Raw genomic sequence first — 15,464 nt, 5'->3', positions numbered from 1 at the left:
TATATATAGATAGATAGATAGATAGATACGTGTACATATATATATATATAGATAGATACGTGTACATATATATATATTTGACATAAGGGGTATTGAGATTTGTGAAAATCTTTTTAATCGATTTTCGGCCAGAAATTTGGCTGTCAATAGGTCAACGATTTGACCTTTAAAAACTCTACAAAATTCTTCCGCCAATTTGGGGTCTAAACACTTGAGATTTTAGATGTAGGTTACTTAGACATGGATCCAACTTTTTCATTTGATTTGAGCACAAAACAATAAATGTTAAGGTGTCAAAATCGGGGTCAAAGTTAAAAATAATTGTCCTCTGCGGTCTCCTCTAAATTACTCAGCCAATTTTTGGTCTAAACATTTGAAATTTTACATAAAGTGCATTTAAACATAGGGTAAACTTTTTAATCGGTTTTTAGCAGAAATTTTGGCTGTCAATGAGTCAAAGTTCAAAAGATTTGACTTTTGTGGTCTCTAGCAAACTATTCAACCAATTTTTGGTCTAAACATCTGAAATCTTACATGAAGTGTATTCAGACATGTAGTAAGCTTTTTAATAAGTTTTCGGGAAAAATTTGGCTATCAAGAGGTCAAATCTGAAAGCGTTGACCTTTGCAGACTGTAACAAACTTCTTTGTCAGTTTTAGAGCTAGACAGTTTAAATTTTAGATGTAGTTTTCCTGGAGATGAGTCAAACTTTTTAATATATATATATACACATTAAGTTATGAACAGTACATAAGACCCGAGCAAAGCCGAGCTGAACTTTTAGTAATAAAAATAAATAAATAAATGAATAAATAAATAAATATATAATAATAATAATAATAATTATAATAATAATAATAATAATAATAATAATAATAATAATAATAATAATAATAATAATGATAATAATAATAATAATGTCGTTCATAAAATTCCGTTTGTGTTTCTTTACAATATCACGTCAGCTGATATTTGGGCTTGACGATAAATCCTTGGAAAAATAATTTTTGATTAATGTTTAATTTTAACATATAAAAACGAAGAAATTATTTGCGGCGATTCTTAATGGTACATCTTCTTTTATTGTAAATTGATCTCATTAATAAGAACAAACTAAAGTAAAATGGTCAGGTACACCTAGGTTTAAACAGGGAATTTATTTATATGTAGTTGAATACTTTACCACTGAGATATATCTTAGATGCCAAAATATATATATATATTTTTTTTTTTTTTAGAAAAAATGGTTTGCTGACATTTTATTATCTACCTTGCCCGATGGAACGTAAAATATTCCCGCTGTATATATTTTTTCTTTTTTAAAATGTTATTTCAAGACTATTTTTAATATCGGATTTTTTCGATTTTCGATACTTATCGGATGGATCTCTGTAAAAAACATATCTAAGAACACTGTCAGACATATATTTTACCTTTGTGTGAAATTTGTAAAAGATAAGCTCAACCTTTTGGAACTTATAAGGAACTCTCTCTCTCTCTCTCTCTCTCTGTCTCTCTTTGAGAAGGGGTTAGTTTATTACTAATCACATGGAGCGCCTCTACCGGAGAATGCCAACGGGGCTTCGTAGGCATCTTTTGCAGCGTCAGAATGCTCCTTCTCAGAAGCGCTGAATTTTTTTCCCACTTTCCGTCCCTTGTATCACATTTTTCGCGGTTGGAGAGAAATAAATACTCTCTTTCCAACTTTAAGAAAGAAAGAAAGAAAGAAAAAACCCAGAAAGAAAACAGAAAACAATACAAAAAGAAAAAAACCTTTTCAATCGAAAATACCAAATGCGCAGTTGGTTGTTGGAATTCATTATTACGTTGGCACCTTTAGATCTGGCCATGGCCGTGGAGTGTAATGTGTTTTCGTAATTGATTTGATTGGCTAACGTCCGGAAAGTGCGGTGGGGAGATGACAAAGGGGGATGGTGGAGAAAATCGAAATTGATCTTCGTGCCAACTTTGTCTCTTTCCTGGCTACCTTTTCTTCTGCACCCTTTTTTTTTTTCAAGATGGCGTTTGAGAGAGCGTTCGATGAAATTCACAGGAAGTTTGGTTATCACAAGCCTATTCTTCGCGGATAAGATGGTGGCATTTCTGCACACACACACACACACACACACACACACACACACACACACACACACACACACACACACACACACACAGATAATAAAAATCGCATACACATAAAATGCGCAAAGAAATGTTTCCTAAGCCATTAGTCTATTCCCAAATTTTTTTAGTAATTATATATCTGTTTATAGAAATGATACCCAAATTAAACATCATGCAAATTTATCAGGTCAAAAGTGTCCTCTTCTCTTCCCCTCCCCTTCTTTCTCCCGTTCCTATATATATATATATATATATATATATATATATATATATATATATATATATATATATATATATATATATATATATATATAAATGTTTGGAGGTACAGAATTTATATACAGTTTTAAATAAAATAGGCGGAAGTTTCTCAAGAGCTCTTTCGGCTATCATCTCATCAGGAGAAAATCGATAGCGTACAAAATAATATTATGTTGAAACTTTAAAGAGTTCTAATGGGGAACTATTGAATGTGCCAAAAGTACGGGGACAACTAAAATTAAGTTTATTGACGTTTAAAACGATTAAAATATTGGCACAACGAGGGAGAAAAAAAAAAAAAACGGGAGAAAAGTTCCCCAAAGAGAAACAAATCGATTACTGTTTCCTTTTGCCGGAACAAAGAAGGCTTACGCACCGCAATAGAGACAGACTCCAAAATCTTTAAATGGTTTCTGGAGTCCGCTCTATGTAGCACCTCGAACCATTCTATTTTATATCTATCGGCATAGCACGGGTTGTCAACCAAATGCTGGCCGATAGCAGAGTCCAAGGCTGCAGAAGGAGGGAGACTACCAGACCCCATGTCTGATCTTCGATGGAACATGCTGGTTTATACGAGTCAAAAGATGCAAGGATGTTCGCCCACATAACCAGCATCGCACTGGCATTTGAATTGATACACAATATTGCTATTTTGGATGTAAGGCAAACTATTCTTGCGAAAAGAAGGAAAAGCAGGTCTCGTAGTATATACCAAACGCAAGGACACAGAATAAAAGCAGTCGTAAATACTTCTGCGTATCTGTTTGGAAAGTCTGTAACTCTTTTCCCCAATCCACGATAATTTTAAATAAACCGGACATTTCAAAGGTCCAAACTTTTTAGGGGATTTAAATCCGCAACCTTTTTGAAAATACAGTCATCAATAAGGTCAACAGAATAACCATTACTGATGAATATTTCCCTAATCTTATCGAGTTCGGCGTCTAATCTGTTAGGCGAACAAACCATGAGGGCTATACCCAAGGGTATAAATTCACCCCTGTCTGTTCGTCTGTTCGTCTGTCAACACTTTTCTCAATAACCATGCTTTGGAATTTTTAAAATTTTTGCACAAACATTAATATGAGTAAAAAAGTAACAGAATGGATTTTCCGGGAAAACTCCGGTTGACCCCTAAAGGTGCCTTCCGGATAAAAATGTCTAAAAATAACACTTTTGGCGTTTATTAAAAAAAAATTGATGCCTTGGATTTTTATAAAAAATTCGGAAAAGTTTTAACTAACTGATTTCTATATAATTTTGTTTATCTATACTTCGCGATAACTCTTGGGTGTTTCCCAGGGGCTCTTTTTGGGCTAATAAAAACACTATTTGTAGAAGTGTTTTCCCATATTTGTCCAAAAATTTCTATGTATGTCTATTTAGCAGTTTCGCATGGCGCTGAACTGAAATTTAAATATGTGAATTTGAGGCTAAATGGGGGTGGGGTGGGGTCAAATGCTGAACTAGTTCACTGTGCTTCACTTGTTTTTAAAGGAAATTAACGTATGCGATAACATATTCAAATTTGTTAATTAATCAATCATACTTTTTTATGACTTTATTATCTCTTGTAGATTAATAGTCATATAAAATATATAGAAACAGTAAAAGGAGACGGCAGAACTTCATAAAAGAACGAAACTCTAAGCATACACATCTTCTGAGCAAAACTGTTCTAATCTTAGACATTTTGAAATCAGATCCACAATTCCCGCCATTCTCCCGGTGCCACAACGAGTACATCTTGTAAACACTTGTTAATAACACACGCCTGCAGTTTTATTTTCTCTTATTTCCCGTGCTGTGTGTAGATGTCAGCTTTCCGTTTCAAATTGGAAGTGTTGTAGGCCGAGTAAAACAATATGAAAACGTGTACCTTTGCATAACACGTTAAGCTGAACATGTCTGCTAGCGTGTATACAGAATAAAGAACGCTCCACAGCCATAACCGATTTCCCAGCGTAAACTACTGATGAAAACATCAACAGCAGCGGCAACCCGTTCAAGTCGAATAAGAGGAGTAAAAAGTAGACCTTTTGGTTTATTTTAAGCACCGTCGTCACTCTCATTTCCTTTATTATGCTCTACAATCCTCACATTCTATAAGCGAGGTTTCTGACAAACAGGGAAGAATTGCTGTTTTCTGGATTAAAAAAAAAACTACCCACTTAATATATAAAACACAACATTGGCTAATTTTTGTACTTTGAATTAGTATGTTTAGCTCTATACAATGCAGGAAGCCACTTAATGTGAACATTAAGTGGCTTCCTGCATTGTATAGAACGGTTTTCATAAAAAAGTGAATTAATTTTCAGCATTGTTCAATTATAAAGTAAAGACAGGACGTATACACTCCTCCTCGCCAAAGAAAATTAATTTCTTCTGTTTTTTTCTTTTCTTTACGGTCAATAAAAAAAATTGTATCCAAATTACTAATGTGTGTATGTTTATCAATGAAATGTATGAATACGAAGTCAAAAGATTTTTCTTCAAGAATAAGATGTCAGTTATAGTCAAGATTGTCTGCTCTTTTTGATTTTCGGAAGATAGTATCAAGCAAGATATAGTCCCTTCTAATCAATGATTATATTTCTCTTAGGTAACATGAAAGCCCTTCCCTTTCTGTATATTAAACTATGGCTTTGTTTTCCGCTTAACCATGTCTAATTATCCAACCTAATAAATATCAGAAACCGGAAGTTGAAAAGAGCAAACTATCGTGACTATAACCGAAGTGTTTATTATTTAAATGCTTTGTTTCAAGTATTTTAAGCAATGAACATTGGCTAACGATAGCGAATTGACGAAGCAATTCAGTACATCATGTTTCGCTGCGAAGACATTTTCTCGCAGAAAAAAAAGCCACTCAATATTTCCAGTCAACTGCATCGTACAGCAATCGTTCGATTATCCGATTATAGTTTCACGCTTCCTGCATCTTTCAACGGGTTATCCTTCCTGTAGATGACGAGGCTTTTGAGAGGAACGACGAAACACTTGCGAAACGAGTGGCTGTCTGAGGATTTTAGAAATGAAAATACGCGGAGATGGAGGGCGAAATAGAAATAGTAAGCGTCCCAATAGTGAACTGGATACATTGGCCATACGATTAATTATTTGAATGGTGCAGTTTAACACGAGTAATTAATATAATTATTAGAAGGTTTTATGGAGTTGTAAGTTGCGCTGGAAGGCATAGCAATTGGGACAAGTATAGTAAAAGAAATTGTGATATTATTTTATTTGATTTTTTTAGGTTCAATAGTTTAAATCGGAGAAAGCAAGACGAGAGGACGAGGACGAGGAGAATAAAGATAAGAATAAGAAGAAGAAGTACGAGAAGAAGAAGAAGAAGAAGAAGAAGAAGAAGACACGAGAATAAGTATAAAAAAGACGTATGAGAAGTACAAGTAGAAGAGGAAGTACAGGCTGAATAATAAGAAAAACTACGAGCAGAAGTAAGACAAGGAGGAGGAGGAGAAGAAGAAGAAGAAGAAGAAGAAGAAGAAGAAGAAGAAGTAGAAAAATAAGTACAACTGAAGCATGAGAAAATTAAGTACGAGAAGAAGAAGTAAAAGTACGAGAAAAAGAAGAAGTATAAAAAGTATGAGAAGAACAGTACTAAAAGAAGAAGAAAAAGAAGAATAAGAATAAGAATAAGAAGAAGAAGAAGAAGAAGAAGAAGAAGAAGGGTAAGCAAGACGATATAAATAACGGATAGAAAGAAAAAGAACAAACGAGCGGGAAGTTAGACTGAACGCATGTTATCAAAAGTGACCTAAAAGAAAGGAAGAGGGTGTTTACTAAGGTGCAACCTAAGCCGACGAGTGACATTAATGGTGGGGAGGAATAAAACAAAACAAATAATAAGCAACGGGATAGTGATGGGAGATGATGATGATGATGATGATGATGATGATGACGACGACGAAGAATAAGAAGAAGAAAAGAAGAAATTAAATTATGCAGATGGATTATGAGATGGCGAGGAAGGTCTTATGTCTGCATATGTATTTTAAAAAGTCAGAAAAAAAGAAGAAAAAAAAACAAGCGAAACATTGACATGCACCGTCAAAGGAGCAAGAGAGAGAGAGAGAGAGAGAGAGAGAGAGAGAGAGAGAGAGAGAGAGAGAGAGAGAGAGAGAGAGAAGAGAAGGGGGGATCTAAAGTCAAAGTAGGAGAATATTAGATGCAAAATGAAATAATTGAGCAAAATGAAATGGGAGAAAATCGGAAAAGAAAGAGCCCCGCTCTTTACTGATCCGTGCATAACTTCTCAAGAAGGCTTGCGATTATATCACCTAATTTACATCTCGCCACCATTTTGCTCGCCTGCTTTCGATTCCGTTTCCATTGTCGTTTTTGTTCGCGTGTTAATTTTTTTTTCGCACCAACGCCTTAGGCAATAAACACCGCAAAGTGAATCAAATTGAACGAAATATTAAAAAAAAAAGCAATACAAACAATGAACTAAAACTAAATATCACCCAAAAAACTTAGCAAACACAACGTAAATAAAGTTGATACATATGAATCATATTATAACTAGTGACGATGCTAACGAATTTTCTGGAATTAATTTAAAGTCAACAAAGCCTTCGAAGAAAATAAACAAAAGAAAAGACAAAAGAAAAAGACAACATTAAGTTTCGAATTTAAGTTAAATCACTTATTAGGGATACTCTATTCGGAAAATAAATTATAAATATAATAATACTATCGAGACCTGTGAAAAGTCTACAGGGAACTCATTCATATGTAATATATTGACGTTGGCATTCTTGTAGATGTGCAGTGTAAATGGACACTCGGTATTATTGTAGATTTTTTGATAAAACTGCAAAATTATTTATCTAAAGCTAGCACCGGTCGTAAATATGATATTTTAATTCTTGCATATTTCGTATATATTATTATAGAGTTAATGTTTTATCGATTTTTATATGTTACAAAATTGTGATTTTAAAAAAATATATATCCATATAACTTGAGTGCAGCAGCTATAATCGAAACCAAAACTAAAACTTGTGAAGAATTCTTGGTAAAATTATTTATTACAAGAAAGAACACTACAATTAAACAACCCGGATGTAAGCGTGACACACAAAAGAAAACACACGCTATCGTATTAATATATAGATAACTTAAAAATAAGACTAGGAAAATAAATAAACACAATCGGATAAAACCTTTAAATAAATTGAAAATAAAATATAATAATAATAATAATAATAATAATAATAATAATAATAATAATAATAATAATAATAATAATCCTCTACAAAACTACAAAAATAATTGATATAAGTTAAAATAAATACAGTACGACAATAATCGTCGAAACGAGAATAAACAGCAAAGCGCGTCGGATGCATAAACCATGTAAGTTTTCAAAAAAGGTGCTTTTTCTGAGTTTTTAAAGTAAACATATAGTTCGTACGTGACTAAATAAGCAGCAATAACATAATTTTGCAGACTTGTTAGTCGCAATATGAAACAATATTGTAATGGCAATCTTTTTTTAAAAGAAAGCAATGACCAACCGAAAAAACATGATATTTGAAAATTGGAAAATTATATATATATATATATATATATATATATATATATATATATATATATATATATATATATATATATAATATAAAGCTGAACGTCTGTGTGTGTGTCTGGTCACGAATAGGCTCACATATGGTTGACTATTATAGAAAACTGATCACATATAATGATAGAAGATGTATCGAGACACAGGAATGGGTATGTTTGATCTGACATAATGATGATTCATTAAAATTGTGGGGTCTGCGTACGCGCCTGGTCCAAAAAGTATGGAAATAAAACATTTAGAAATTAAAAAAAACAAACGTTTACAAGTGTTTTTGATATAGATGTACATAATAATACTTTGCTAAGTATGTTTTAACTTAAATATGGATGGTATAATAAAATTGTGCGGTCTGCGTTCGCGCCTGGCCTCCATAGAATGGAAATAGGCACAAGCTTTAATAAAGACTTTTCATATCTATCTTCGTAAGTATACTTTGATAATTATGTTTCAGTTTGAAGAAATATGGTATAATAAAATTATGGGGTGTTCGTTCGCGTCTAACCTCCATAGAATGGAAAAATGTCACAAAGTTTAAGAAGTTTTTTTTAATATAGATCCACAGAATATTGTGATAATTGTTTCAGTGTGAACATGTATGGTATAATAAATTATGGAGTTTATCTATTTTATTTTTACTTTCATCATATTTTGCTTTGGTTTTGATATCCCCAAATTCGAAGCCATCTCTTTACAACCTTTCCTTTTCATAACCTATCATACTTTCATAAATGAGAGTCCATTTTCTGTAGGCTATTTTTGAACCCAGTCAACGACGGGTACTTTTGTTAGTATATATATATATACATATATATATATATATATATATATATATATATATATATATATATATATATATATAAATTTCTGTAGAAATATATTTTATTTCCTTATAATATATACCAATTCTTACTTAAGAAGCTCAATGTAATTCCAGAGCAATATATTATTATTATTATTATTATTATTATTATTATTATTATTATTATTATTATTATTATTATTATTACGCCATTTTGAAAGTCAGAATGACGCAATTAAAACATATAAGATATTAGCAGCGTTCCTTCCAATTTTCGGATTTTAATTATGTAAAAACGCACTCTATTTCCTTCTGACGAATTGGTTGTTGCCATTTCTTCTGATGATTTTAGGGCAAAATAGATTCACTAGTTGATATAATAATTAAGTGATTGGTTTTGCGCTACGAAACATATACTGTCAAGAATTGTAAATGTAAACTGAACTAAAGAACTAAATTATAAGATGGTCAACATCATAAACTTTGGAATATAGACTTTTGTCATTCATTCACTATATATATATATATATATATATATATATATATATATATATATATATATATATTTATTATTTTTTAAAAAACAGTGATCTACGGACACGCGTGTTTCGGGTTAGGGCTCCAAAACGCGCGTGTCCGTAGATTACTGTTTTTTTTTTTTTTTAAATAATATATAAATAAATAAAAAATACGTCCAAATAAAAAGTGGGCGACTTTCTAAAAAAGAAAACACCGGTTCTCCGAGGCGGAGACATAAACATATATATCGTTTAAAAAATCAAAACAAAACCACCTGTATATATATATATATATATATATATATATATATATATATATATATATATATATATATATATATATATATGATACGATAGATAAGTTCATACGTACTTGTATAGTGTTATTTGAAATGAAAATGTGACTGCTTCTCCCAAACAAAAGACAACATATATATGATGTCTTCAAAAAATTTCGTTGATTACAACAAAACTGTTAATCTCGCGGACGATGTCTTTGTCGCATATGGAATTTTAATTTTCACCTCATTTTTCTATACATATTGCCGATACGGCATTCAATTTTATGATATATCCTGTATTTCCTCTCTACATAATATATACCAATCCCTATATAAGAAGCTCAATGTAATTACAGAGCAATATAGTGAATAAATGACAAAAGACTCTATTCCAAAGTTCATTATATATTCCTTTAATTAAGAATTGTAAATCTCAACTGAATTAAAGGAATAAATTATAAGATGGTTACCATCATTAACTTTGGAATATAGTCTTTTGTCCTTTATTCACTATATATATATATATATATATATATATATATATATATATATATATATATAACTACTTCATTTACTCACACAAATTTAATATACGAAAGTATAGATTTATGCGTAAACTTTAAGTATTTACTTCAAAAGTGCTCAATACGTAGGTAGAGCTAGTTAGTAATTTATAAATTTTAATTATGCAAAAACGCACTCTATTTCCTTCTGACGAATTGGTTGTTGCCATTTCTTCTGATGATTTTAGGGCAAAATTTTATAAATTACTATGGTCAAGATCAAAGTGTAGTATCTGTTCTTCAGATGCTGCACTTCCATTTCTTGTTCTCTTTCGATGGAGGAGAAATCCTTCACGACTGAGACAATTTTTATTTTTGTACCTTTTCTCCACGTTAAAAAACGACCCTGGTGTCTAACTCTGTCCCGTGGGGAGGCATAGTAAATAGGTACTATATATATATATATATATATATATATATATATATATATATATATATATATATATATATATAAGGCCCATTATCACATATAGGATAATTTGTTCACTAAACAAAGAAATAAAACAAATATTAAATTACCTGGGGTGAAATGCGTGTGTTTCTGTTCTCTGGGCATGGGAGAATCATCTTCGATGTCAACATCATCATCATCGTTGTCGTCGTCATCAACGTCAATTTGTTTATTCTCATCACAGGTGAGATCTCGCGGTCCTGGCGAGTGAGACCTTCGTCCATTCAACGGACTCTCTAATCGGCGTACAACGCCCCCACCACCGCCACCGCCGCCGCCACTATACCCGCCACCGTTGGTGTACACTTGAACCAGTTTCGGGTAAGAGAGACCGGGTATCGGCAGAAAGTTATTCGGGTAGGCCGGGTGAGGAAAGAGCGGTATACCAGCTGCCCCGTGGCTAGCCGGGTTACTCCCGGGGCCATTTGTGGCTGCAGCCGCGGCTGCGGCTGCGGCTGCAGCGGCCATGAAACATTTCGGGGACTGTAAACTGCCGGTGAGTGATTGCTGGGGCAAGACCGACGAGGGGGAGTCGCGATCAGTTCCGATGAAGGCGCTGGCGTTGCGTAGGATGCGGTTGATTGAACTAACGCTTGGGATAGACTGTTCGTCACAAATCCGTTGGGCGAGGAGACGATCACGAATTTCCCAGGCGAAGATCGAAGGGTTCTCTTGCTTGAAGTTCAGTATCTTGCGCACGACCAGCGGAGTTGCCACTTGCTTTTTGTTTTAAAGGCATCGATCGGAAATAGAGAGAGAAAAAAATAGTACGTTAGCATTTTACATAAACCTTGATCTAAAAGGTTTGGTCAAACACATAACATAGCCTAATTAAGACAGTTAACATTGTGCACACACAGAAGATTCGGTATTTTTTTAGTCGCGTGCAAGCGACTCTGTAAGTCACTTCGTCGGTCCGTCAGTCGGTCGGTCTGTCGGTCGGTCTGTCCGTAACACTTTTATGCTTGGCCTTTTTGGTTAAGATCAAAGGTCTGTTGTTAATAGATGCTGTTCTTAGCTTTTTAAGCTTTTCTTGGCCTTTTGGCTAAGATCAAAGTGTACTATCTGTTCTTACTACATGCTGTACTTATGTTCATAACTTTATGATATAAAGTGGAGGATCACCTTTCTGTATTAATTTAATGTAAAATGATCACCCACTTTACAACCAGTCAGTCGCAAAGCCATTTAAGTCATTCTCCAGATCATTCAAGTTGCTTTTGAAGGATTCCAGTTATTTTTCAAGCATTCAAGTCATTCTTAAGGTCATTCAATTCATCTTTAAGTTCATTAAAGCCATTCTAAGTTATTTACTTTTTTATTTATTTAAGTAATTTCAGCCCATTTTTCGGTCATTTTAGGTTATCTTTAAGAATTTCCTGTCAATCCTACATTTACGCATTCATTCATTACACGAGAGCACGCGACTAATGGCTATCGGCCTTATTTATAGACAAAGCTTTATAACAATAATTTATGTAATAATGCGTTGAAGTAATTTTTTGTTCATACGTACGTTATCAACCTCTACTCATTTCGTACGTACGTTATCACTAGGTGTGTCAGAAATTTCGTAAAAAATAGTGAATAATTCCACCCCGTCTTTCCAAGCTTATAACTCCTCGAAAAATCTAATTCAAGCCCTAATTTTTTTTCAATTAAAGGAGCAAGGACCAAGGTTTCATTAAAAAAAAACAAAAAACAAAAACAAACAACGTGTTTTTTTTAAAAAAAGGTTTCAAACTTCGGACTTTACAGGTAAATTTCTAAAAAACACTACTTTTTTGTTTTAAATTTGAATATATTATTTATTGAGCTTTCTCTTCAATTTGTGATATATAACACTTTGGTGAGTAAATTAATTATTTACTTTTTAATAGACATTTCAAAATGGGAGGCGTGAATTATTCGACCCCCTGTTTTTCCAAGCTTAATACTGCTCGAAAAATGTAATTCAAGCCCTAATTTTTTTTCAATTAAAGGAGCAAAGACTAAGGTTTCATTAAAAACAAAAAACAAAAGAAAAAACAAACAACGTGGTTTAAGAAAAAAAGGTTTTAAACTTCGAACTTTACAGGTAAATTTCTAAAAAACACTACTTTTTTTTGTTTTAAATTTGAATATATTATTTATTGACCTTTTCACTTCAATTTGTGATATATAAAACTTTGGTGAGTAAATTAATTATTTACTTTTTAATAGACACTTGAAAATGGGGGGGGGCGTGAATAAAAAAAAGTTTGTCTAAAATATTATATTTGGTTTATTGGAAAGAGCATAAAATTTCACATTGACCCTGAAAATATCGTAAAAATAGAATCAATAGAAAAATTTTGATAGATTTTTAAAGTTTAAAAATGGAAAAATATTGAGTTCGTAAAATTCATTAGTTTTTTTTTAAACAAAAATTCTGATACACCTACGTTATCACTCTCTACTCATTTTTTAATGGGGTCGCCATATTACCGAAAATACAATGTAAAAAATGTATTTATTTGAAACTTCATCGCTGTTATGTCAAATCCAAAACTAAAACTAAAGATACTTGGCCTTCGAGCTAAGACCGAAGTGTAATATCTGTTCTATTCAAAGATGTGATATTATCATGGCGTCTGCATTCATCGAGGAGATACTGCCTAAGAGTACATTTCAAAGCGAAGAGATACTGCCTAGGAGTGTACATCTCAAAGCGAAAAATTACTGCCTGTAAGGGTACATCTCAAAGCGAAAAGGTACTGCCTGGGGGGGGTACATCTCTTTTCGAGAAGATAAAGCTTAAGTGAGTACATCTGAAAATGGGGGTGTACTGACTGGGAAAGTATATAGGGCCGAGCTAAACCGAATAACACCGAAAAAAGATGACATGGTACTGCCGCGGTAGTCCATGGTCTCTCAGATTAATTGCTAAGGTGAACGCTGGCTGGTATGAAAAAGCCGCGAATGCATCACCTGTTTTTATCAGAAGGAATTAAAGAACAATCCAAGCTTCCCCCTTTGTAACTGATAACCTGTGTATCTGACAAAAAAAAAACAAAAAAACAAAACAAAAAAACGTAAAAAGATGCAATAGAGATGATGAGGACTACAAGGTTTATAACCACAAAACAGATATTTACCCTCACCTTCGGCTTGCTGCCACCGATTGAACCGGGCTTTATGGAACCGGTCTCGTAGAATCTCGTCAAAATCTTGCTCACGCAGCCATGTGAGACGAGCAGCTGGCGCGATATATCACATGGACGCACGCCCATCTGTGCGAGTTCTACTATCCGGCGCCGGATATGGTCAGGTAAAGGTCGCCCGTTCACAAATACTCCGCCGAGCTGATTTACGCCCGTCTGACCTGAAATAAACAAATTAGTAGGCAAATAAATACATAATTAAGCAAGCATACGTTGAAATGGATGAATGGATATGGAAGTAAAAGAAAATCTACACAGAATATTCCGCGTTTCATCCACGCTCATTCGTTAGGCTTATGCGAATGTTGTGGTTATCTCGCGTTTATATATACATACATTATGTTGGGCCTTGAGTTAGCTAATATTCTTCCTAGTTTCCGCCGCGCCCCCCCTAATCAGTACATGGGCAGGAACTTACAGGACAAAGACCAAGTTGATCTTACGTTCAACCTTCCTTTGTGTGTGCTTTTTTAGCGGGAAGCATAGATATCTAGTGATATGACCTATTTTAAACCTAGGTGAGGTTAAATGTGGTTAAAAAAAATATTATGTAAGTTTATATATATATATATATATATATATATATATATAATATAAAGCTGAATGCTTATGTGTGTGTGTGTGTGTGTGTGTGTGTGTGTGTGTGTCTGGTCACGAATAGGCTTCTATATGGTTGATTAAAAAAAAACTGATTATATATAATGATAGAAGATGGATCGAGACACAGGACTGGGTATGTTTGATCTGGCAGAACTGGCCTCCATAGAATGGAAATAGGCACAAACTTTAATAAAGACTTTTCATATCTATCTGCGTAAGTATACTTTGATAATTATGTTTCAGTTTGAAGAAATATGATATAATAAAATTATGGGGTGTTCGTTCGCACCTGACCTCCATAGAATGGAAATTTGTCACAAAGTTTAACAAGGTTTTTTAATATAGATCCACAAAATATTGTTTTTCAATGTGAACAGGTATGGTATAATAAGTTATGGGGTTTATGTATTTTATTTTTACTTTCATCATATTTTGCTTTGGTTTTGATACCTCCAAATTCAACCCAAATTTACAACCCTTCCTTTTCATAACCTATCATACTTTCATAAATGAGAGCCCGTTTTCTGTAGGCTGTTTTTGAACCCAGTCAACGACGGGTACTTTTGCTAGAATATATATATATATATATATATATATATATATATATATATATATATATATATATAGAGAGAGAGAGAGAGAGAGAGAGAGAGAAAGAGAGAGAGAGAGAGAGTAAGTGTGTGAGAGAGAGAAAGATCGTCATATAATGATTAGATCACTCTGACTGACGTTAAAATAATTTATTGCAATAAATGTTTAAAATTAGTATTTCTCGCGGTTAATGGTAGCCAAATGGACATTGTGTTTGCTAATGAAGCCAGAGAATGCTTCTGGCGCCGAGTTCGAATCTATCGACTGGTGTTAATCGTGAAACCCTGCACTGAAGATTCCCAAAAGGATGAAACTAGTGTCTGTAGGCATTTAATCATTATTATAGTATAGTATAGTATAGTATATATATATATATATATATATATATATATATATATATATATATATATATATATAGAGAGAGAGAGAGAGAGAGAGAGATTTTGTACTTGTTCTCAAACTGGGCTCACAAACATT

At 33.1% G+C, this 15,464-nt stretch overlaps 1 protein-coding gene and 1 pseudogene across 3 annotated transcripts in view; one reads left to right on the top strand and one right to left on the bottom strand.

Moving 5' to 3' along the window:
* Positions 1-15,464, bottom strand: part of LOC145293774 (uncharacterized) — a 132,393-nt gene that overhangs the window by 15,383 nt on the left and 101,546 nt on the right. For 2 of the 3 annotated variants that reach the window (XM_080140287.1, XM_080140288.1), the window contains exons 3-4: positions 13,731-13,957; positions 10,683-11,334 (exon numbers count right to left, since the gene is read on the bottom strand). In XM_080140287.1, coding sequence (XP_079996413.1) covers positions 10,683-11,334; positions 13,731-13,957 — 879 coding nt within the window. The remainder of the gene's footprint in view (positions 1-10,682; positions 11,335-13,730; positions 13,958-15,464) is intronic. The other variant, XM_080140290.1, reaches the window with a different exon arrangement.
* On the top strand, positions 11,640-11,744 carry LOC145294331 (U2 spliceosomal RNA; annotated as a pseudogene).

The sequence above is a fragment of the Euprymna scolopes genome, chromosome 15 (genome assembly GCF_053919585.1).
Source record: "Euprymna scolopes isolate OS-2025 chromosome 15, ASM5391958v1, whole genome shotgun sequence".
In the NCBI taxonomy this organism is placed as follows: Eukaryota; Metazoa; Mollusca; class Cephalopoda; order Sepiida; family Sepiolidae; genus Euprymna; species Euprymna scolopes.
The sequence above is the reverse complement of the archived record's forward strand: the minus strand, read 5'-3'. Positions and strand labels throughout refer to the sequence as shown.